The sequence below is a fragment of the Panthera leo genome, chromosome A3, assembly GCF_018350215.1.
Source record: "Panthera leo isolate Ple1 chromosome A3, P.leo_Ple1_pat1.1, whole genome shotgun sequence".
Classification (NCBI taxonomy): domain Eukaryota; kingdom Metazoa; phylum Chordata; class Mammalia; order Carnivora; family Felidae; genus Panthera; species Panthera leo.
Window position 1 is genome coordinate 117,239,552 of NC_056681.1, and position 25,737 is coordinate 117,265,288.

Below are 25,737 nucleotides of genomic sequence, written 5' to 3' on the forward strand. Positions count from 1 at the left end.
CTGGCCACCTTCCTTCCATCCTTCAGACCAGTAGACAAGCAAACACTCACTGGGTCATGGATAGCTCCTGCTCTAGTAACAGGCCGGATCCTGCGGCGATCAGGGAATGAATCTGAGCAGGGCCCTGGCCCTCGGAGGTACACAGACACTTGACTCTTAGAGCAGAGAGCTGCATGCTAATTCTGGTCAGGGTTGGTTGGCTTCACTTTCGCAGTCATGGGCCAAGCCCTCCTTGACCTGCTTCTCCTCACTGCTAGCGCTCTGGAGCAACCAGAGCAAACGTTCTGCCGGGAGTTTGCTTTCTTTTCTTCTCAGAGCTATACCAGGGCATTAGCCAGCAGGCCAGACGTCTAGCACCTTTAATGACAATAATAATAATTTGCATTTATACAAGGTCTTTCATCGGGGAATCTTAAAGTGTATCACAAACAATAATTAATTCCCCTTTGCAACTCTGGGAGCCAGTTAAGTAGGAGTGCATTTGCTTTGCAGGTAAAGGGAACTTTCCTGGACCCTGCAACATGCTGGAGCCCTCCCTTCCTACCCAAACCTACCCACCTGCCCTCAAGGCCTGGCATAAGCATCAGGCCCTCCACAAAGCCTGCTGCTGCCACCCCCAGCCACGGCATGTGCCAGTCTCTAAAGCTCCAACTGTGGAGCCGCTCATTCGGTACTAACCAGAGACACAGTGGAGATCTTAGGATCCTGCGCAAGGCAGGGCTTGCCTTAACAGTACTTCTGAGGGGGTGACCCTCTAGTGCTGGCCTGAACACCTTTCATGAGGGAGAGCACATTACCTATAGGCATGTCTAATAGTTACAGTGTTTTGCCTTATTCTAAACTGAAATCTACTCCCTGGGAACCCCCGCCCATGGGTGCTACTTGTGTCTTCTGGAACAAAACACCCTACCTAAACTGTGTTGGGGTTGCAGGTTGATGTCTCTTGTAGCCATGTCATTGTCTGCCTCTGCGATCACTCTCAGGGGGAGGAGATGTTTGAGGCCTTGTGAACTGAATGGTGGGGGCAGCCGAGGCCTCCACCACGTGCCCCGGGCCCCAAGGTCAGGGTGCCTTCCTGAGCACTGTGGGCAGGAGTTCTCTGGTGTTGCTGGCTCTGGAGCCCTGGGTCTGCCCAGCTTTGAACGCAGCCTTGTAGATTCCCTATCCTTCTGACGATCCACCCCACCTGGATGCCTCTGTGCTCATTTTTGGGAGCTGTACCTCAGTAACACAGAAATACTCTCATTTTCTGTCAAATGCTTGACCATCAACAAAGGTCCTTTTTTCCTACACCTATTAAGTCTAGGAAATAACTGCCAATTGCAGGGACTGGTTTTTGGAAACCAAGCCAAACAGTAACCTCACTAGTTTTGTTTTGTTTTGTTTTTTTACCAATTCTTTATCAGAATAAATAGCTGGTGCTAAACTTGAGAAAAGGACGCCTCAGTTGCTGAGCTGGTAACCTACATAGGGACAAAAGTTCCATGATCTCCCTCCCCTCCAAGGTGTTAGAGGCAAGACAGGCCTCAGGATGGAGGCCAATGGAATCCTTTGCTAAGTTTATTTCCAAAAGCTAGATCCCTTAGGGAAATCAACAACTCCCTTGAGTGATTTCTGGGTCCTTGCTGGTAGCTTTATGCCTGAAAAGACACCCACCCTCCCTTTGCCAAGAGTACGTTGTTTGGGTGAGAGTTGCCTCCTGGGGCCTTACCATTGAAGGAATCCTGATCAGGCATCAAAGGCTATTGTTTTCCTAAAACCTGTGCCCTTGTGAACATGAGGTTTTGGCCTGTGGTCACAGAGCCTCACCCTGCTTTGCTTTCACACGAGTCCCACTTTCTGGCCTAGAAGCAAGAGTGACCATTTTTGGCTAGGATCTGGCCTGAGTCATTGATCTGGGGGATATTTGGAAGAAGGAAAATCAGAGAGGTTAGAGAGGGAACAGGCTGGTCTCATTCTGTGGCAAGAAGAGCACTCTGCAACCACTCTTACTGCCCAGAGAGAAGAGGTGGATTTTGGAGTCAGAACTGAGTTTAAATATGCATCTGTCACTTAGTACCTGTGTGTCTCTGGGGAAGCTACTTAACCATCCTGGGTCTCCATGGAGTTCCCATAGGACTCACGTGGCTGTTGTGAGGAACCCGTGCCAGGCACGTGGTAAGAACTCAAACCATGTTAGTTTCCTTTCCGCCTGCCCTCTGCTCCCACCACACGGCTGCATGAACACACTCTAGGCAACTCCTGCTTCACTTTAATTCAAGAAACATCGATAGGGGCGCCTGGGTGGCTCAGTCGGTTAAGCGTCTGACTTTGGCTCAGGTCATGATCTCGCGGTTTTTGAGTTCGAGCCCCGCGTCGGGCTCTGTGCCAACAGCACAAGGCCTGGAGCCTCCTTCAGATTCTGTGTCTCCTCCTCTCTCCACCCCTCCCATGCTCATGCTCTGTCTCTCAATAGTAAATGTTAAAAAAATAAAAATAAAAAAAAAAGAAACATCGATGGAACAGCTTCTGTTTATAAGAGGGTCTGGAATACCTGGGACTATTGACTACATAGTGCCTGTACCTAGTAGGCATTTAATATTTGTTGAATAAATGAATGAACTAACTTGATACTTGGTATTTTCTAGTTTATAATATGCCTTTAAAAAAACTCATTTTGGGTGCCTGGGTGGTTCAGTCAGTTAAGTGTCTGACTCTTGATTTCGGCTCAGGTCACGATCTTGTGGTTTGTGGGATTGAGCCCCGCGTCAGGATCTGCGCTGACCTGCTTGGGATTCTCCCCCTCTCTGCCCAGCCCTGCTCACGCTGTCTTTCTCTCAAAACTAACTAAATGAACATTAAAAAAAAAAACCCTTCATTTTAATGCAAGCAACAATCAAGTGTATGAAAATAGATACCACTGCTCTCCTGCCACTGGATACATGAAGAAACAGACTTGGAGAGAACAGGTAGCTGGCCCAAGGTCAGCTGTGTGGTCAAGGCAGAGGGGGATGTGGACACAAGCTAGTACCCTGTGGCAGCGCAGTGCTTTCCCTGGGAGGTCTCCTGCGCTTTGTGTGCCCACAGGCTTGGAGCAGGATGGCCACGGCTCTGAGGCACTCACAGTCCACTGGAAGGGGCCTATGTTTACCCACAGCATCTGTAGCGAAAAGTGAAGGGCATCAGCGTGTGCCTGGTGATTTGAAGCAGTATGTTTTAAAAATCAAAAACATTTGCTAACTGCCAGCTTTCTTCCTCTCAGTTCCCAGGCCTCTGGTCCCAAGGTAACTACAGGGCCCTTCCCCAGTGCCGGCTTCACTGGGCTACCATCACCCTTCCCTGCGAGGAGTGGTGGCACTGATGCCCACACCCCACCCTTTTCCTCCCTAGGGCATCTTTCTAGGGCACAGAGAGAAGTGCCCTTGTACGCAGGCCTCTGTTCCTTAGCACGGTGCTCTGCACGCTTTAGGGGCTCAGAACACTGACAAACTACATTTCCTCTTGTTCCCAGTGGACTTTCAGAACCAAGAAAGGGGACAGGAAGTAGATATTAAGTTCTTGGCTACTGTGGGCTCCCAGCCTCTCTTTCTTCCCAATCCTCCAGCCTCCAAACTGCTGGGGGCCGCTGCTAGATATGAAATGAAAAGGGTAGGTTAGGAATCTTTCAAAATTTGCCCACACAGCTGGCCCGAATGCAATTCCCACTGTGAGCTGAGAGCTGGAAATCATATCTGACCACAAAGCCATCTCACCCATGGGGAGTTCATAACAGCCTACTGAAAACCACTCTGACAGCACACCCTCTGCAGGAGGGGTGTCCCGGAACGGCGTCACCGCGCACACTGGGCAACGCGTAACCCAATGCCTCGGGAGTGAGGTCAGCTCCTACCACTGTGAGCTTGTCTATTCTGGACCGCCTCACCCATTTGTGCTGCTAGCGTATCACCTGTGAGCTATAGCTCTGGAATATCGTGTGCATTCCTGAAGTTGACGGCCAGTTTCGGGTCAGAAATTGCCAAAGAAGAGCCAGGACGTGGGCTCTCCAAAAGCAGCGCCTAACATAGATCAGGGTCTCTGTTGTCTGTTGGGAGGAGACCAAGTCTTAGTGCTTCTGGCCGTGGGGCGCCCCTCTGCCAGCCCTGAGACTCTGAGCCACCCTTGGCCTGGGCACTGCTGACAGGGACAGGTATTAATGGGCAGGCTAGGGGCCAGCTGAGGCCGCTGTGGTCTCAGAAACCAACGCCAAGCAGCATGAATGTGTCACTGTCCAGCAAGGCCCCTGGGAGAAGACCCCGCAGACTTCTAGGATACCAGGGATCAGGAGTGGCTGATGCATTTGGGAGTACAGCTTCTACTCCGCACAAAGGCATCTAGCTGAGCAAGCAAGTGGGGACTGAAAGTTCACTCCTGCTCTACTTGTAAGCTGTGTGCTCCAGGGGCTATGTGCCCAGAGAAACAGACTGTTGTGGGTTTTTTTTGTTTGTTTGTTTTTAACTCAAAGCTATTAGTCGAACTCTGCTCTGAACCAACGCAAAGGGGACACCTTTTCTAGTCTGCACAAAAGTTCTTTATAGACCAGAGTGGCCCTGAGAAGAGAACCATTCATTTCTGTACTTTGGGTTCTCTCTTGTGCATCTGGCATGTGCATAGGGGATGCATGTCACTAGGACGCAAATTTTATAAATTAGGATCTTGGGGCGCCTGGGTGGTTCAGTCGGTTAAACATCCAACTCTTGATTTCGGCTCAGGTCATGATCTCACGGTTCGTGAGTTTGAGCCATGCACCAGGTTCTTTGCTGACAGCATGGAGCCTGCTTGGGATTCTCTGTCTCCCTCTCTCTCTCTGCCCCTCCCCTGCTTATGTGCTCTCTTTCTCTCAAAAATAAATCAACATAAAAAAAAGAGAATCTTGTTTGGACTGCTAATGGGGGAAGAAGATGTAGTTTTTCCCTGGTCTCTGAATTTTTTAAGGCATCTTCAGGACTCATTTCTGTTTTTCTTACCACAGCCACCAACCTACCCCACCACTCCGGGCTATTCCCACCCCATCCTACAGCTCAGACTCAGGGACAGAACACAGGTGGGTGGGTTTGGGCAGCCACACAGGCTCTCAAGGCAGTGTCTGGCTCCCTTTTCCTGTCATGGTTATCAAGTTGACGAATCTGTGTTCCTTTCTGTGGGGTACAGATGGCCCACCTTGAACCATGCCACTGAATGCAGTCAGACCTGCAGCTGGCTGTCTTTTTTCCAAAATTGGTGAACACCATGGGTGCCAGAGACATCAGACCAATAAGCAAACTCAGACGTACAGCAAAATAAACTGTAAAAATAAACAGAGTAAGTCCCCACCTGTTGTAGATTTCAACAATCTCAAAACATGCTTTTAACTACTACAGGGAAGAGAGAGTTAAGACCCTTATTGGTTACTTCAGCAGCTCATGCTATAAAAGCACTGCCTGCCACAAGTTCAAAAGTCATAGGGAGTTGGATTTGAAAACCCTAAAGATCATCTAGTCCAGGGACCAGCAAACTTTTCCTGTAAAGGGCCAGATAGTAAAAAGTTTGTTTTGCAGGCCATATACTCTGTTTCTACAATCTGCCTCTGCCCTTGTAGTGATAGGAGCCCCGGACGATATGTAAATGAATGGGTATGGCTGTGTTCCAATAAAACTTTATTTGTAAAAACAGGCAGCTGGCTGTTGTCTGCCAATTCTTGTTCTAGTCCCACCCCTGTATTTTCAGAGGAGGAGTGACGTGACTCCTTCACAGTCACAGGACCCACCCAAGACCATCAAAGACCAAGACCTGCACGGTTTGTGGGGAGGAACAGAGATGCTCCTGCAGGCCTTAGAGTCACCAGTGTGAAAGGACAAACTAGCCCCTGGGGTAACTGGAGAGTCTGACTCTCACATTTAACTCCAAAGAGGACCAAAATGCAAGTGGAAAATCACAGGTTAAAGTCTAATAGGACTGGGAAACACAACCCACATATCAAGCTCGGCTTGCAGACAGGTAACCATTGGTTATATCCTCATAAGTATATGCTGCTAAGGTTCATTCATCAGTGAGACTCAGGCACAGTTTTAAAATGTCTCTGGTGAAGGGCTGGAAAAAAAGGGAAAAAAGGACCCGTGAAGCCACTGGCACTTGTCTGTGAACAATACGAGAAGAAAACAGCATATTCATTTTTTCCAGGCAGCAGCTAGTCAAACCTCTAACAGTACATAAATGGTCAGAGAGGGCAAACCCTCTGGTCCAGGGCTTGGGAACAGGTTGTTTTGGCTGTCAAGCATTTTCAAAACAAGTTTTCTTGGTCTCATGACAGGTTGTGGCAAGAACAAGAAAATAAAAAGAGTGGAAGATCCCATGATCGCTGCTCCCAGCTTCCACGTGGGCAAGCTCAGCCTGCACGGTCAGGTTTGCTTTTAGAGTGTGCAGATAAAGCTGGTCTTAGGGCTAATACCACTTCACCAGTGACACCATTTAATAAAGTGATTCCTCTAAGAACTCTCTGGCAGCTGGATAATCATTCTAGTCTGGGAGGAATAGGTCAAAGTCACTCTTAAGCCCAAGGGTGCTGTTCTGCTCAAACCTACGCCCTGTGTTGTTTTAAATTTCACCTCATGTTCCGTGGACAAATTATTCTTCTGAAACTGAGGTTAAAAGCCATCTGCTCTAAGGTGGATTTTTCCATCTCAACCACAGAACACTTGGCAAGGGTGGGGCAAAGAGATCAGCAAGGAGGCACCAAAGGGGAGGGCCAAGATCAAACTGGCCTAAGATAGTGCCACTAACTCCCTACCAGTGGTGATCTTGCTCTTAGGGGCTTAACAAACTCTGCCTCAAGGAGAGAATGAGTCAAGCATAAAGCTGGGTATGGCAGCACCAAAGGACACACAGCCAGATGGAGACCTGGAGACGACTGTGATCAAGTACCCAGAGCAAATGTTCAACTAAACAAGTCTGCTGGGAATTTCACATCCCCTAAATTATTCCTGAAGAGCCCAGGAGCACAGACCCAGACTTAAGTTTAGACTCAAATTCTGAATATTTGTGTGACCTTGGGCTTCCTTTCCTGGGTCTTCTTTGCTTCACTTTCAAAGCCAGGCAGCTGGATTGCCTTCCAGCTCCAATGCTGTGGTCCTCAGACTCACCAGAGCAGGGAGTATTTGGTCAGTTACCATCACACCTGCCATGGCCATCTCAAGTCACACCACAAGGGACAGCTGAAGTTCCCACTTTTAGCAATGCTCCTGGAAGAAAAACTCTCTAAAAGAGGGCTTGCTCTTATTTGGTGAGACAAGTTCTCAGACCATGGAGGCCGTCTTCACTCTGCCAACTGTCCTCGAGAATGTTCTGAAGAAAGAGGGTGGGAATATGAGAAGACTGGTCCAAGACACCTTTCCCCACATCACCCCTACTCCCACCCCCAAACACACACAGGGACACCTGCCAACATTTAACATCTCTACCCAGGAAGCGACTTGAAGGCACTGCCTACAGCCTGCTGCGCAAGCCTATGCTACCCAAGAGAGAAGCCTAGAAGACCAATGAATTCCCTTTCCCCAATAAGGCACACAGCCTTCATAATCTATCAACTAGGTATAATGGCAGTATTGATCTCACAGGGTTGTTAAGAGAAGTATAGGAATTAACATATATGAAGCAGTTGGAGTTATGCTGGTACAGTGTAGGCAGCCAGTACACATTTATCCTCCTCCTCCTCCTCCTCATCATCATCTATAAGATGATCAGAAGAAACTGCGTGATCCGCTACCATTTATGCTGAGACAACAACAGTCATGCGTTTACATGTATGTTCTTGTAAATTTCACTTTTTTTGGACGACAGGAATAATGACCATTTAAAGATGATATGCTCCTTAAAATGATCAATAATGGAAAATTCTGGTCTCCTAAATTTTGATTTTTGATTTGTAGAAGAGCGACAGAGCTTCCTGCTTTGCAATCCTGACTCATACTCAGTGTGCTAAGTAGTTAATGCCATGGGTGGCCCCACTGCCAGAACGGAATCTCAACTGGTGATGAACCGCTCCAAGATTGATCAGCAGGCTTTGTAGCTGGGGCTCTTCAAACTGGGTGTGTTGTGTGTCTCCTGTGCTTTGCACATACTCTGTATGTCATATATATAACTCCTAAGTGTTTTCCAAATGAAGTACCAGCAGTAACTTAACGGCAGAAACCACTGTTACGCTGGGTTCTTACAATCATGGCTACTCTGAAGCCTGCTCTCCTGACAGCCACAGCATCTCTACCCGGAAGCCCAGCCCTGACCATCCAGGGCACACAAGGAGACACGCCCCTTTTTCTCCTCAGAAGCGACTCTGGATTAAGGGCGACCCTCGATCACTCCGTCTTCGCTTCTGCTTTCTTGGCTTCCATTTTCCATTAGGCATGACTAAGTGCCAGCAGTTCTGTCTGTCTGGGAAGATAAGAGTCACTGGAATTTTTCATCCTCTTCTCCATGTGCAGCCTTCCTGCTAGTTTGGAGGCCAAGAAGCAGCATCTATTCTTTGGCCCGCTCCATTACGACACCCCCTTTCTTCTTCCGTCCACTGATTCTTGTGATACGTTTGGCCACAGGAATATTTAGTTCCCTCAAAGGTACTCAGTGCCAGGTCTTTATCCTCCCAGAAGAACTATTTCTGCTCAAGAATACCCTGGGCTCTCTGGAGCACTTGGGTGGCTCAGTCGGTTAAGCGTCCAACTTCGGCTCAGGTCATGATCTCATGGTTCATGAGTTTGGGCCCCACATCGGGCTCTGTGCTGACAGCTCAGAGCCTGGAGCCTGCTTTGGATTCTGTGTCTCCCTCTCTCTCTGCCCCTCCCCTGCTCACGCTCTGTCTCTCTCTCTGTCTAAAAACTAAGTAAACCTTTAAAAGACAAACAAACAACCAGAAAAAGAATACCTTAGGCTTTCCCCATGGCCACAGCATCCCTCAGCCCCCAAGTGAGCCGTGAGGAAGAAGGCCAGGCCACACACAGGGCAGGTGGCTGGGTGTGTGCATGCAGGCATGCTAACCTCCAGCCCTTGATGTCACTATATGGCTCCTGTGAGCAAGGAAGCCGGAAACAGACTGAGTAAAGGTGAGAGGTCAGAGGTGGCTTGGGGCACAGCGTTCTAATCATGGTACTGTATGGTCTTGAACAACTGCTTCCGGGAAATGAGAAAGATGAACTGAACTGCCAAGTCCATGCCCGCTGCTGTGCCAAGCGTTTTATACCAATTATTTCATTTAATTCCCAGCACAGTGGTTAATACCTACTGCACTCAACCTTAGTTGTACAAGATGGTTTCTAAGGTTCCTTCCAAGCTCTGTGTGCCGAGACTGGTCCTCACTGTCACACCTACCTTCCTGGATACACTTCTGCTTGGCTGCCCAACTTTGCTCCACTATATTGGCAATTTTGCCAGTCTCTGAGCAGTGGTGACTGCCCCAATATCTGCTCCTTGTTTCTGCTCACCTCTATAAATCTGCTACTTCAACAAGTCATGAGACTTATTTTCACAGGTGGCCCCCGTCCAGAATGATCTGACAATAGACAAGACAGAATCCCACTTCTGAAGAAACAAGGCCTCTGCTTGTCATTAACGATGTGCCCAGAATGGATGGTCCTGACTGTTCTTTGCTGCTTCCTTTTTTTTTTTTCTAGAACTCATGCCTTAATGTGAAGTGATAGAAACAAGCAGCTTGGCCCTCCTGCCTTGGCTGGACTCCACATCACACGTGACAGCCCTGAGCGGCCCTGGCGGCACCTGTCAGAAACCAACATACACATCTGAACAGTCAGGCCTAATTCCCAAGAAGCTGCTTTAACTTGACATCTGAAAATGTATTACATCTAGAAGTATTTTACTGGGTGTGTGTTCAGGGCATATGCGTGCATGTTCTGCAACTGAGGTGTTCTATAAATACCAGATATGGGTTGTAGAAAAAGGCATCGCGTACAGAGCGTACTTAATTCCATTTAGTAATGTTTTCAATTTGTGTCTGACCTCTGGCAACAGAGGTGGAATTTTCTCAACATGAATAAATAAGTATGCTAAGCACATAATTTACACACAATTTTCACTTAAAATCCCAAAAATATACTGGAACTTGGTGACCATCAGTTACCAGCCAGTGCTTTTAGATGAGGGTACTGAGGCCAAGGTGAAGTTTCCTTCCCAAGATCACACGGGCAATTGATGAGAGTGCCCAGATCAGACCCAGGTCTCCTAGCTCCCAGGCCACTCTTTTTTTGCATGGTCTTTACTTACTGTTAGATTTCTTCTTCCAACAGTTCAAAGGCAACTCTGCTTCCAGTGCTAAGTGTATGTTTCTACTTTGATACTCTATAAAAATCCCAAACCAATTCTCCTATCCTTTGCTTTCAGCTCTGTAAGACATCTATTTTTCCAAGGAAGAAAAATATGTGACCATAACTCACAAACGAGGAGGTAGCTCTCCTTGGTTATCAGATTTTCACAATGGCTGGGTGGGATCATCAGAACCCTCGCCTGAGGCCTGAGCGCTTGGTAGCATTCGAACAGTATAACAAAGTTCATGTCCATGACAAAGATGTACTGATCTTCCAGCTATTCTTCTCATGTGCAGTTTCTTCTGGCTTACACGATGAGACCAGAAAGTAAACCCTAACCCTGTTTTCCACTGAGAAAGCAGGATGGAAGGATGGATCCGAAGGGGGTGGGGTGGGGTTCAGTCCTTAAAGCAGACCTCAGAAGGGCCAAAGAGTGGAATCAAAAGAAGCCAGGGACACAGATGCAGGGCCTGTAAAAGATGGCCTGAGGGGTCCTGCCCGAGGGGAGTAAGGAGGCTGAGCTGGGCTGTAATTGCTCTGTTCCTGGTACGGCCTGGTTCGTGAAGGCTGGAAGGATGGTAAAACAGCTCCGTCGGGATGAGGGCTGTATTAGCAGTAATTGATGGCCAGGATTTTTAAGGGAGCTTATCATTTCACAGCAACAGATGTCAGGTTCTAATAAATAACATGTTCTCTCTGACCTACGCAATTTGGAGAGGATGCCTGGACGTCAGGCAGATCTGGATTCCTCTCCATCTCCGTTGCTCTCTCTTCTGAAAGGAAAAACAAACCAAATCCCTTGAAGATACTTTTCAAAATGATTCTCTCTGAGAGTTCAAGGATCCAATAATTCCATGTTATTTATTTGCTTTACTTTTCTCTTCACAGCGTCTACGTTTCTAAACCCCTGGAGGGAAAGGCGTGCTTGCCCACGCAGGAACCCAGGGCACGTGGGTGAGGGGAAGGCTCGGGGACCTCGGCCTTCCTCAGTTCCAGCCTGGTTCTGTTCCTGTCCTCCCAGGGCACTCTGATGGCCCAAGCTGTGCTGGCTGGACCAGAAAATTCCCTCTTCTCTTCAGAGGGGAGTTCAGCTGAGACTGGGTTTGGGATTTTTTAAAGGGAATTCTTCCAAGGGAACTTAAGGCAAAATAAAAGAATAAAGAAAACCCATGAATCATAGCAACACTGGAACTGCGGTTCTATCACTGTGGCACAGCACCCTGAGAGGCCAAACCTGGTAGCTTTGCCTGCCTCGGTGCCCTCCCTTCTGCCAATGACTCTTTCGGCCCAGAGCGGCTCACTTCTGTAGCTGCTCCCCCTTGCAGAAGGGCTGTGGGGGTGAGCAATCACAATTGGGCACAACCCTTACCTTTCTGGTCATCCCCCTACCCTTGGGTGCAGATGGGGGTTCCAGAAATATGGCTATAAACAGGAGGAGGGATGGGGCCCAGGGAGGTAGGGGGGAGAAGGGGAGGTAGCGGTCCAGGGAGAGGGAGGGTGGCAATGTCCCCATCAGGGTTTTCCGTAACACTGATGGGTGTCACAAATGTCAGGGTGTCCCTCTGGCCAGCCGACCAAGCACAGGGACTGCAGAGAGAGGCCTGACTCTGCAATGAAATCTCAATAGGAACAAAGCATAATTTGAGCTGCCTTAAGGAGCTACCCACAAGGAAGCAAAGAAGTAAGTGATTAATTTCTGGAAAGACAAACACATATAACAGGCTGACATTATAACCACTTACACTTCACCAACACCCCTCCCTGAGTCTTCCCCTAGTCCCAAAGAATTCTCAGGCCTCACAGCTCCTGCGACCACACCATGTACTAACCTCTTTGAACTGGGGTTTCCACACTGAGTTCCATGGCATCTGAAGGACCCGAAGGGACCTCGAGCCACAGTAAGGGTGGGGATGGGCAGCAAATCAGGTGGGGACATCTAATCCCCTTCTCTTGAATCAAGGAGAGGAGATCTATTTTTATTGGGTGTATTTAGAGGACGGATGCCCAAGACTGATTGAAGCATTTGGCAGCTAATGACAAGTTTGGAGAAAACTGTGTCTTTGGGAATATATAGGTATTAACAGTGAAAGATTCCTGAAATAGTCCAGAATGTACAATCTTTTAAAAACCCTTGAAAGAGAAAATTATTCTGCAAAGACAACTGGATGACAAATTATAAAAGTGTGCATGGTGAAGAACATATGGTGAATTACGGACTGCTTTGGGACCATTTGGATAGGTTTCTAAATAAGAAAATAACAACTCTCTGACCTTGAGGCAAGAAGGGAAACAACAAATGTTTTTAGGAGGTTCATGAATTACTCCCATGTGTTGACTGAGAAGCTATTTTTTGAAATATTCTTTAAGTGATTCCATTTATATAACGGGTTTTATTTGTGACAAGCCATTGCAGTGAGTGGTTTGGGGTTAAATCCTATTCTCAGATACTACTTAGGCCTCTAGAATCAACCTGATGTTTTACACAATGAAGCTCATGGAAAACTCGCTCCATCTACTCACAGATTTATCAGACTAGAAAGGATTACAAAAAAAAAAAAATCATCTGATCCATTCATCTAGACAGATCTAAAGCTGTATACAAGATACCAATGTAGGTTACTAGTAAGTTCAGTTTGTTTGTTTTTTTTAAAGTGACAGCTGGTTTTATGTAGATTAAACAACTGAAGTATGGATTTTTCCAACTTTCTAAGCTGGTCTGGCTGGCACCAAGAAGATACAGCCATAGGTGATGGTGTGCATAGACGGGGCAGCCTAGAATCTAAGAATCTCTGGCCAAGTCACTGAGGCCAGGGGACTGTTTAGTTGGGTGCAGTGCTGACTCTGCTATCCTTTAATTGAAAATCTTTTTCCCTCCAGGGATAGTGACATTAATAGTGAACATCGACTGAATGCTCACGACGTGCCAGACCCTACGCTGGACAACTCACCTACACCACCCTGTGTGGGAAGCAGAATTCTAAGATGGCCCCTGAGATTTCTCACCCCTTGTATGATAATCCCCAGGACTATGAAAATGTTGGATTTCATTTCTATGGTTTCATGTTATGCTACATGAAACAGATGACTTTAAAAAAGGGAGATTAACAGTAGGACTGACCTAATCAAATGAACCCTTTGAATGATCTGAGTCTAGAAGTCAGTGACACCAAAGTCAGAGATTAGAAACAGCAGGATTTGATGCACCACTGCTGGCTTGATGATGTGGAGGGGCCACATGGCAGGAAATGGCCTCCAGCTGACAGCCTGTAAAGCAACCAGCACCTCAGTCCTACATCCACAAGGAACTAAACTCTGCCAACAACCTGAATGCGCTTGGAAGAGGCCCTGGGCCTCAGGTGAGAAAGCAGCCCCAGCCAACACCTTGACTTTAGTCATTTGGGACCCTGAAAAGAGACCCAGGAAGGTTGAACCAGACTCCTAATCCATAGAAACTATGAGATAATAATTTGTGCTGTTCTAAGTTGTTAAGTGTGTGGTAATCTCTTAGTTAATAATGGAACACCATACACACCATTTGATACTCATAATCACCCTCTAAAAATAGATTCCCCATTTAATAGATAAGGGGACAGACTTCAGGGAGATTATGAATTTGCCCAAAGTCACACAGATAGTGAGTGGCAGAGACAGGTTTCAACCCAGCTGTCCTGACTTCAGGGTCAGTGCTCTTAACTGCCACATGCATTTCCTCTCTGTATTTATGTTATTCAAGTGCCAGGCCTCTGAGGGGGTTGAGTCAGACAAGTGGTAAAGAGAAAGGGGAACTGTATCTGTCTGCCTGGGGACAGATGTACAGAAAGTCAGAGGCCCTGTGTTGAGCCCTGACTCTATTAGAAGCTAGCTGTGTGCCCTCAGGAAAGACACTTAATCACTCTGAGCCTAAGTTTCTTTATCTGCATGAAGGACAGTGAGGATTTCTACACTGTACCCCCCTCCCCCCCCCCCCCACCACGGGGCTGCTGAGATGATCCCATGAAGGTGTGTGAGGGTGCACTGAGAATGGTGAGGTCCACAGGGCAGGCAAAGGTGCCTGGATGGCATATGCAGGCACAGCTTTGACTTCAGCTTCCATCCTAAGAAGCTTGAAAAAGGAGAACAAATTAAACTGAAAATAAATAGTAGAAGTAACCAAGAGAAAAGCATAGATTAATAAAATAAATAGCTTTCTTTGTAAAGATCAGTAAAAATGATAAATCCATAGCTAGACTGTTCTAAGAAAAGGGGAGAGAAAAGAATAGAAACTTTCACTATAAGGACTGAAAGAAGTTCTATCACTAGAGCCCACAGATATTAAAAGAAAAATGAGGGAATATTATCAACAATCTCACGCCAATCATTTCAACAACTTAGACAACTTACTTAAAGGAAACACTACTTGCTAAAACCAACACAAGAAAAAATGGTGAATATCCCTGTATTTAGTAAGGATTTCTTTGAATTTCTTTCCCTAAATAAAACTATCAAACATTTAAAAAAAAAACAGTGCCAAACCTACACAGACTCTTTCAGCAAACAAAGGTGGAAGGAAAAATTGCCAGTTCATTTTATGAAGCCAGCATGGTGCTTTTATCAAAATCTGACAAGGACAACAGAAGAAATTTCAAATCAGTATCACTCACGAACATGTAAAAAATTTTAACACACTGTTAGCAAATCAAATCTAATAATCTAAAAAAGGATAAAATATCATGACTGAGAAGGCTTATTTACCCCTGGAATGCAAGGTTGGTCCAGTATTCAAAAACTAATTAAGGCAATTTATCACTTTAATAGAATAAAGCAAAACCATAGGATCAGGCCAATAGATACAGAAAAAGCATTCTACAGAATTCAACACCCCATTCATGATAAAAACTCTTAGCAAAGTGGGAATATAAGAGGACTTCTTCGTGTGATAGAGACATCTATATAAAACTTACTGCTAACATCAACCCTAATGTGGAGACATAAGGCCAGATATCTGATCTTACCACTGTGTACTAAACTACAGATCCCAGCCAATGCAATTAGGTAAGGAAAAGAAATTTAAAGCCATAAAAATTATAAAGATTGAAAATAAAAAGTAAAGCTGTAAGAAGTGATATGACTGTTTATGTAAAAAATGCTAAGAAAACTACAAAAAAGCTACTAGAATTTAGTACTAATTGTGAATTTAGCAATGTGACAGGACACTAGGTCAACACAGAAAAATTGTTTGTATTCCTATATACTAGCAGTAAGACGGAAATAAAATCTAAAAAAACTATCATTTGCAATAAAAGTAAAATCACTAAAAAAATACACAAGCCTTCTACACTGAAATCTCAAAACACTTTTCAGAAAAATTAAAGAAGACCTAAATAAAACCCTAATTCATTGACTGGAAGATTCAATATTACTAAAATGCCAATTTTCCCCTGGTTGATCTACAGATTTAACACCATCTCAACCAAAATCTCAGTGGGGTGTTTTTTTTTGTTTGTTTGTTTTTTTTGAGGGGAAAATGGAGTTGGAATTGGCAAACTAATTTTAAAATGTATGTGGAAATGCAAAGAACCCAGAATAGCCAAAACAATCTTCGAAAGGAACAAAGTTGAAGAATTTACGTTTCCTGACTTTAAGAAATATTGGTATTGGTATCCAAACAGAAAAACAGACCAATGAAACAGAACAGAGTATCCAGAAATAGACCCACTCATATGTAGTCAATTTATTTTGACAAAAGCATGAAGGTGATTCAATAGAGAAAAGTTTTTTTCAACACATGTTGCTGGAATGCCTGGATATATATAAACAATCGACTTCAGCCTTTACCTCATACCATACACAGAACTTAATTTGAGATGGGATGGATCAGAGACCTCAATATCAAGCCAAAATGAAAGCTTCTAAGAAAGAAATGTTGAAGAATCTCTTCATGACCTCGTGGTAGACAAACAATTATGAGGCTACGAAAAGCATTAACATAAAAAGAAAACGCTAATAAAATAAATTTCATTAAAAATAAAACCTTTCTTGTCGTCAAAAGACATCATTAAGAAAATGAAAAGGCAAGCTACAGATTGGGAGAAAATACTTGTAATACATAAATCTGACAAATACATAAATACCTCCTAAAACTCAATAATAAAAAGACCACCAACCCAATTAAATATAGGCAAAATTTGAACAGATGCTACTTAAAAGAAGGCATACCAATAAGCACATGAAAAGATGATCAACATCATTAATCATCAGGAAATCAAGATTAAAAAAACACAATGAAATCTCATTTCATCCCCTCTGGAATAGCTAAAATTAAAAAGACTGACAATACCAAGTGTTGGAGAGGATATGGAACAAATGGAACCCTGTATATTGCCCATGGGAGTGTAAAGTGGTATAAAGACTTCATAAAAAATTTGTCAGTTTCTTATAAAGTTAGTCATACACATACTCCCAATCCCAGTTATTTACTCAAGAATTGAAACCATATGTCTATGAAAAAGGCTTATATAAGAATGTTCTTTAGCAGCTTAATTCATAAAGTCCCCAAACTGGAAACAACCCAAATATATATATGCAGACGAATGGATTAACAAATTATGATATATTTCTATAATGGAAATTCCTCAGCAGTAAAAAAGGAATGCCATAACCGATAATTTTAAAATAATTATGCTAAATACAAAAAAACACACAAAAGAGTATGATCTGTACTATTCCATTTATAAGAAGTATCTGGAAAAGAAAAAACTAAGACATGTGATAGAAATCAGACAGTGTCTGTCCTGGCGATGAGGAGACTAATTGGAAAGGATAGAAGGTAACTTTGTCAAAACTCCATCAAAAGACAGTCTTAAACCTGTCCACTTTGTTGCATGTACATGATACCGTATGTAAATTACACTGCAATAAATATCTTTCAAAAGATATATATGCAAAGCCCCTGCCTTCAAAGAACTCACAATTTAAGGAAAGGAAACAATATAAATATGTGAAAAATCAAAGGATAATACAAAAGAGATTTCACAGCAGTACACCTGGTCCACTTACAATCTTACAATGGTTCCACTTAACAATCTTTTGACTTTACGATGGTGCAAAAGCAACATGCATTCAGTAGAAACCGTACTTTTGAGTTCTGAATTTTGATCTCTTCCCAGGCTAGTGACAGGTGGTAGGATTCTTGTGATGCTGGGCAGAGGCAGTGAGCTGTAGCACCAAGTCCACCCCTCGATCACGAAGGTGAACAACTGATACACTTATACGAGCATTCTGTACTCACACAACCATATTGTCTTTCACTTTCAGTACAGTATTCAGTAAATTATGTGATATATTCAACACTATATTATGAAATAAGCTTTGCGTTCAATGATTTTGCCCAACCGTGGCTAATATAAGTGTCCTGAGCACATTGAAGGAAGTGCGGGGCTAAGCTAGGATGTTGGGTAGGTTAGGCGTAGTAAATGCATTTTCTATTTACGAATGATATTTTCAACTATAATGATGGGTTTATAGGGACATGACCCTTTCGTAAGTTAAGGAAGATCTGTATATGACCAACAGTCAACTGAGACTAGGAAGAGTGGAAGAAGCTGCCTGTGTATTAGCATGGACGGGGAAAACCACAGGGAAGAACACTGAAGGATCTGAAGGAGCAGAAAGAGGGCGAGGGGAAGGGGTGAGCAAAGGCACCAGTGGAACAAAGCAGAAGCTAAACACAAGAGTCTTTCATATGTCCACTCGTTGACTGACCCTTCATATCAGGTCCATCCAATAGGGAGGAGTACAGTCGTGTTTTACAGGATGAAGTTCAGAAAGATTAATGGCCCTGCCCAAGGCCGCAGAGCTTATTCGATTAGAACCTGTGATAGGAGCTGGGCATGTGTGACCCCAGAGCCTGTGCGCCGTCATTAGAGGGCATTTTTCTTGTGAGGACAGAATTTGCCGGACAGCCATGCGCAAGAAGCACATGTCATAGGAAAAGCTCGGATCAGTGCCAGAAAGCGTCCTTTCTGAGTTCACATGTTTAGAACTTTGCTCTACAGGAGGGAATAAACAGCTGACTCCACTCAGAGAGCTCTACTGCTGTTCATAAACCGTGAGAGTGTTTATGTCATGGGCAGAGCTCTCCAAGTGAATTATAGCCTTTTACGCACTGAGCACATACAATATTTTCAGAGGACAAAGAAACAGGGCGTGGAAGGAATGCTACAGTTGACCTTTCTCTCTTTCTGTCCTTTCTCTCCAACCTTCTCCAGCAATCTTAAGCCTATCCTGCACGGACAGTTCTCTGATTGTGTTTATCCATTACCTGCCTTTGTGACACAACCCAGGAAAGTTACTCACTTCAATTTAAGAAGCGAGCTTTTAAACTATTTCTTCTTCCTAGGATGAGTGGCTGGCTTTCTCTTTTATTACATTTAAAATGAATCCATCTTCCCTACAGTAGAAAGCAGATTTTTTTAATGTTACTTCAGATGTTTTCTTTAGACTGGTGTTAACATAAAGCAAATGTCTCTTGCATCTCTGAACCAATCTGTTAAGATAAACAGGCTTCACTTACGATATTCCTATACTGAAATCATAGGCTCGTGGTCTGCAACTCCTTAAAGACTCAATTCATACATGCTAAAAGGTCTAGTTCAGACAGACAGACACACACACACACACACACACACACACACACACAGCTTTGCCATGGAAACCACAAGGACATGTCTGGTTCAGAGTCCATAGCACGTACCACAAATAACAGCCCATCATCTAAGGGCAGATCTTGTATATACACAGGGAAAGCCCAGACAATTAAACAACTGCAATACCTCAAACATAAAGCTTACTTTTTAATCCCTTTCTTCAAGTCTATTTCAAGATACCAAAGTCTCAATGATTGTTCTTAGGTACATTTGATTATGTCTGTTGTTTTCCTTAAACACAATTTCAGACTTGGACATCATGGATAAAAAGGGAAAATACAGGGAGAAAGGGCACACTGAAGTTTCAGATAACAACAATTCTGGATTCCACATGAGTCTGGGAAGGTGTGTGCTTCTACGGAAAGCAGCCCTGTCATTATTTAACAGAGCCCCAATCCTGATTAGGTGGAGGCTTTGTACTACAGAAAGTACAGGGGATGCCAGTAGGCACCCTGGGGAGGGTGTCAGGGAGGGGAAGCAAGAGCAACAAGTCCTACTAATCGAGAACATTCTAGGTCTGGAAGGCCAGGTTTTGTCAGTACTTAAAACTGTCAGAAGTCTGGTATGACAAAGACTTTGGTCTCTCCTGCTGGGCTACAAATTCCATGAAGACGTGGACAACTTTCAATTTGTTTATCGCTGTATCCCCAGCATGGAGCCCACTGCCATGGGGGATGCTCAATAAACAGAGAAGGAGTGAAGGAAAAGGATGCTTAATAAGTATTCTTCATTTGTGTGATTCTGTGAATTTCATCATCCTTCAGCTGGGCTCACAGGTATGATCATATGGTGGTTCAGAGTGAGTGATAAAGTAATAGCCACCTGCCACTGTAACCATAATTGATTCTTGGAAACTATGACTTTAAGCCACTGTTACTTCAGTCTAGGAGGCCATGGTTCAAGAAGACTGGGGTTCCAGACACTGAAGTCTTATCCACAAGGGACACTCAACATACTTTTACATTTACGTATTCCATATGACTCGTGAATGTTTTCCACAGATAGGTTCATGTGCAGTACTTAAATCCCTAAACTCCAAACTCTAGCTAACTTCAACCTCTATTGAATTTCCAACCTACTTCCATCCCTGTGGATTCTAATAGTTCGAAGCTATTTGTGTAGCCATTTATTGAGTCGAGGAACACACAGGCCCTATTTTGGGCAATGGCTGTAGAGACACAATGAGGTATATAATCACTTTGTTCCTTCAGATATTACAGTTCCACGTGAAAAACTCAGTACTGGATTCATGTATTCACTGCAAAAATCCTATTTGTTTACCATCAGGTGAAATTTTCCATTTAAAAAAAATATATGAAAGTAGTTGCTAACATTTTCATCATCGACATCATTTATCCACTATTCTAACTCCTATCTAGTACTTTTTCTCCAATCTAAACAGACAGATTTCAGAAACATCCTGTAACCCATTAAAAAAAGAAAAACAATCTACCTGATGAGGCTAGATAAGGGGTTGGCAAACTTTTCCTGTAAAGGGAAAAATAGCAAATACTTTTTGCTTTGCAGGTCCTATGTGATCTGTTGTAATTTCTCACTCTGCTATGTTAGCAGCCATGCAAACAGCCATGCAAAATAAGTAAAGAAAGGGGCATGGCAATGTTTCAATAAAACTTTATTTACAAAAACAGGCATAGGACGGGATTTAGCCTGTAAGCAATGGTTTGCCAACCCCTGGACTAGATAAACAAAATGCTCCTATTTATAGGAAATAGCAACGGATTCACTTACTTTGCTCTTTTGGCCATCTCATTTCCATCCCATCTGGGGCTGTATGGATAATTTTTTTGGGCCTGGGAATAAAGCTGTCCACTGTTGGTAAAGTGATAGACAGACTGGAATGTGAGAGTCGGCTGGTCTCGAGGGAAAAACAGGGGCAGGTCGACTGCAAAGACAAAAGAAAGGAAAAAAAGTTATGGTTTCAACGTATGGGTTAAACTTGAATGTTGGGTACAGGACTCTATCTGAACTACAAACGGTTTGAGATTTAGGTAAAACATATGGAGAGAGGGGCCAAGAAATACCAAAGTGCCTTCCCTGACTTCAAGGAGTTTACAATCTAGGCACATAAGTGAAAATCACACATAAAAATAAATTTAACCAATATGAGGCATGATGTGTGGCTGCTGCTATGAAATGGTCACAGAAGCTGGGCACTCCCAGCCATGTGAATTCCTCCTATGGCATTTACCTTGTCCAGTATTTAGTAGGGAAGTTAGTTGATTATTTTTTTTTAAAGTCTCTATTAAATCACAAACTCTTCAAAGGTCAGGCAGTATCTTCCTCATCTAGAATTTGATGGAGGGGGTGGGATGGAGGCTGTCCTTAAAAAATGGATTTGGAATGGGGAGCAGGAGGGGCAGGTGATAATCTTTATATTTTATAGGATATGGCCACTGGACTACCAGAAAAAATAAAGTTATCACTTTACTTCCAATCAAGCAGTGAATTCTGCTACTCAGCAGTTTGAAGCATCTCCAGATGTGTTACCACATATAGTTCCTAAACCAGTGGGGGCTCCTTAATGGAACGCCAACAGGGACTAATCTGAACACTGCATATGTCTACTGAGGGTAGCCTGATTCCAGTGTTTGCTGCTAACAAGTATTATGTGCTTTGTCTGTTCATTTTAGGGTCCTTTAACTCAATTTTTAAAAATAAAATGACTCCTTTTTAGTTTGAGGCAAAGCAACATTATAAACACAGACTGTTTCAGCAGCACATTCCTCAAGGCATATAATGTGTATTTGTATGAATGTTACCACTTCTAGGGCAAAGAACAGACAGGGACATCAATTTACGAAAATACGATAATGAGAAAAAATGTGTATAGAATTTCCTAGCTTTACAGAGTACTTTTATATACTTTATCTCATTTGATAGTTATAATTCCATGAAGGAGACATTATTTTTACCATGTGCATTTAGCAGACAGACAAACTTGAGACTCCAAGAGGTTTATTAACTTGCTCATGCCCCAGCTAGGTGGAGGTGGGGCTCGAATCTAGTCCCATGGTGTAAATCCTGAGCTCTCTCTAATGGGAGGCAATTCCCATTGCCTCCTGCTCTTAATGATACTGGTGCAACCTGCTCACAACACATTCATTGTGTCACGGTTACCATTCTCTGAAGTCTCTACTGTGAAGAACGTACAAGATTCATCTTTTTGGCTACACGAGGCAAATATATGAAAAGAAAATACATACTAGATAGCTACACATCTGTCACCATGCCGGTGTAGGGTGACATTTGACTTGGGCTAGGCCCTCTAAGCATCCAAAATGATTTCATGAAGGAAAAGTCAGGTTTGCAGCAAACTTTTTAAAAAACCCAGAAAACAAGAAACAAAAAAAAAATTGTTCAGTGTCTTAGACCGCTGCATATATTTGACTCTGACTCAGTGCTGCAGGGGGTTTCTACATATGAATCACCACAACCCAAGAAAAGTGGCAAGACTTTGAATGTCCACTCGTTAGTCACATTTTCCATGGGCCTCCGTGTGGTGCCAGCACATGCCTGTTTGTGCCAAAGCAGAGATTTAGTAACGTATAGGAAACAATACAAAATAGGAAAAACAAACTTAAATTATAAATAATTTGATTCAGAAAGCCCCTTTGAGTCCCTTTATATTACAAAGCAGGATTTGTAACATCTTCAGTCATTTTGAATAAATATTGCTTTCTAAAATTAAGTTTATATCTTTTCTGATTACTCATTTCATCTCCTCTAATTTTAGAAAGCATGCCTATTTACACATAGTTTAATTTGGCTTCAATTGTTTATATTACATATACATTTCCAAGTATAAAACGAGATTCACATTAACCCCCAAAGCAATCACCAACAGCACCGGTGAAAAGTATTTAACATGCATGAGCTTCCCTTAAAAAATGCAGTGATTTTTGAATAACAGAATTCAATGGCAATAATTTACCAATTTAAAGTAAGTATAGTCATATTTCGTATCAAAGTAATACAGAGAATACCACAGGCTTCATGATTGTCAAGCTATCAGCTTACTGGGCTTTGGAAAACGTTATATTTTTTGTTCCTGTTATTTTGTTTTGTAGAAAATGAGTTGCTGGTATTTTGACATGCTGAAAAATGATTTTCCCACCTAGTTCTGAACCATCCACTTTGACCCCCTAAATGCCCAATTAAGATCAGAAACAATTCAAAATGTGAATGTAAATTTATTTACCCAGGCAAGTGAATTGTTCTGATTTAAAAAAAAAAAAAAATTTCCAGCCAGCTATATGCTGATATGTACCGCGATTCCCAGAAAAAACAACACTGATTGCATGATTATTTCTCCATGGAGCTTTTTCTAAAAAAGTATAGTTGAAGCCAATATTAAAATCTGAACACAGTAGCTAGATGAACAGTGAAGCAGGAATGGTCAGAGTACTTGAGACATAAAATCGGTAATCCACATGAGAAAATAAAATTCAAAAAATATAATTATCTTGCTCAACTGAACTAAACCATACCCTGTCTGTATCGGTCAGGAATCAATAAAAGGATGGATTCTTTGAAAATGTTCTATGCATAAGGAGTTAATAACTAAAATATTTATGAAAATGCTTTGCATTTTTCTTGAAAGAATGTTTTGGATGGTACAAATTAGTCAGAATTTAAAAAAAAACACAACAAAGTTTGTTTTCCTTATCTCCAAATGTTCTTCTCACTTAACACTTGCCTATAGGCTAACTCATGATTTTTTAAAAAGATTTCACGTTTAAGTAATCTCCGCACCCAACGTGGGGCTTGAACTCACAACCCTGAGATCAAGAGTCACATGCTCTACTGACTGAGCCAGGCAGGCACCCCTCACTCGTGATTTTCTGACGCATAGTAAAATAATGACGGCAGGCCTTTACACAGCTAACTTGTTCTGAAGGTACTCCCAGGGCTCTATGCAGTTTGGGCTCATATTGGCTATATCGGAATTGAATATTTTAACTATTGGCTTCCTTTGAACCCAACCCACCTACCGGCTCAAGTTTGATTCCCAGGGTAGAACCCCTCCATTTGGTTCAGTTACTCATCAGGATTAGTTGGACAACTGCTGCCTATTTCCTTCTTCCCGTATACAGAGACTGAATTTTGGTCAGCTCTCTAACCACGGAAAGGATGGCCCTCGCTTGTTCAGTATAATGTCAATAACCACTTTCCAAAGCATTGCTTTCTTCAAGAACTTGTTGAAACAAGTCACTGCCAAACACTTCCAATTCTGTACAACCTGAGCATTTCACAGGATTCATTCACAGGGCACCCCCTGCCAGAGCGCAGGAAGGCACCATGAGGCTCTGTACCAGCTTGCTTCATGGTGGATAGTCACTGCTGTGATGAGCTCCACTGCATACAGTCCCAGAGCTAGCGGTGTTCTCCAAGCGCCCGGCAGCCATGCGGCGTGGAGGGGGAGCTGAATATGCATCAGTAAATTTTTTGCTGCCTCTCTCCAAACCATGCTGGGGTTCACACGGGACAGATGCAGTTTCGCTTTCACTAGTAAACAAGCGTTAAGTGTCCCCAAGTGCTCATCCTTTCACATAAGATGACTTCACTAAAGTTGCATCTGAATTCCTAAGCCTCTCTAGAAATCTGTCACTTCTCCAAAGACCTCCACGATGGAAGAATGACCTTGAACGGCCAAAGCGATGCCACACCATGTATGGGATCCATAGGACAGCTGCCAGATACTCACTCAGAACATTTCAGGCATAGGTCTAACAAGTTTGATTATATGACCTTTCCAGAAAAAAAAAACCCTAATTATGGCAAGATTAGGACAAGGTATACTAATAGCAAGTAATGATAACTAGCAGTCTGGCACAAAGGAAGGAGAGAGAATAATAAATATAAACAGACTTAGAAAATAAAAAATAATCTCAGCCTGGGGCCACTCAGCATAGAACAAAAAACCCAGCCATCCCTCAAGCTATTACCATACTGTAAGTGACGTTCACTCCCCATCTTGGTTCACTCCCCACCTGGCAGACACTCTTGGTTCCCTACCAACAGCCATTCTCTATGGGCAGAGCCCTCCTCCCACTCTAGAGCCCAAAAGTGCTGGGTATTTGCTCTCTCAGCCTTCCATGAGACCAAGGCATAGAAATGTGACTCAGTCTTGCCAATGAGGCCCAAGGGGAAGTCAGCTAGGGGTCTTCTGAGAAATATTTTCCTCTCTGAGTAAAGACACGTGTAAGGAGAAGCCCCCGTTGCATTCGTGCCTAGATCTTATCATGTGAGATCTCGAGGCTTGGAGCTGTGCACCCCACCTTGTGACCATAAGGGGAAAGTCAGCCTGGCAACACTGAGCTGTTGAATTCATCAGCCCTGGAATGCCCAGCTCTGGAGCCCTTGCTATGTGAGACCGTTACAGGTCCTAACTACTTAAACTTCTTTTAATCAGGTCTCCTCAGACTTGCACTCAGAGGCATCTAAAGAAATGTTATTTCTTGCAGCTTCTGTTCAAGAAGGCAGGATAATTGGATAACCAATTTCAGAAGTATTTCCACCAAGCATGGTTGAAAACATTCAAGGCACATAAATAGGAAAGTTTTAGTTGTCAGGAAAATTCAGTTATGTGGGAGAGTTCAATCCTTGAAAATGCCAAACAAATGAGGGGTTAACCATAATTGCTTCTCTGGGAGTCACATCATCAGATATTTTCATCCTTATTCACCAGTCAGCCATTACTTCATTTCGCCGAACCTTCCAAACGATATATT

At 43.5% G+C, this 25,737-nt stretch overlaps 1 protein-coding gene across 6 annotated transcripts in view; it reads right to left on the reverse strand.

The window, feature by feature from the left end:
- The window catches only part of BABAM2 (BRISC and BRCA1 A complex member 2), a 393,896-nt gene that overhangs the window by 11,748 nt on the left and 356,411 nt on the right, over window positions 1–25,737 (reverse strand). For 5 of the 6 annotated variants that reach the window (XM_042933377.1, XM_042933374.1, XM_042933375.1 and 2 more), the window contains one exon: window positions 20,735–20,888. In XM_042933377.1, coding sequence (XP_042789311.1) covers window positions 20,735–20,888 — 154 coding nt within the window. Of the gene's footprint in view, window positions 1–5,017; window positions 6,085–20,734; window positions 20,889–25,737 lie in introns of those variants that run through there. The other variant, XM_042933376.1, reaches the window with a different exon arrangement.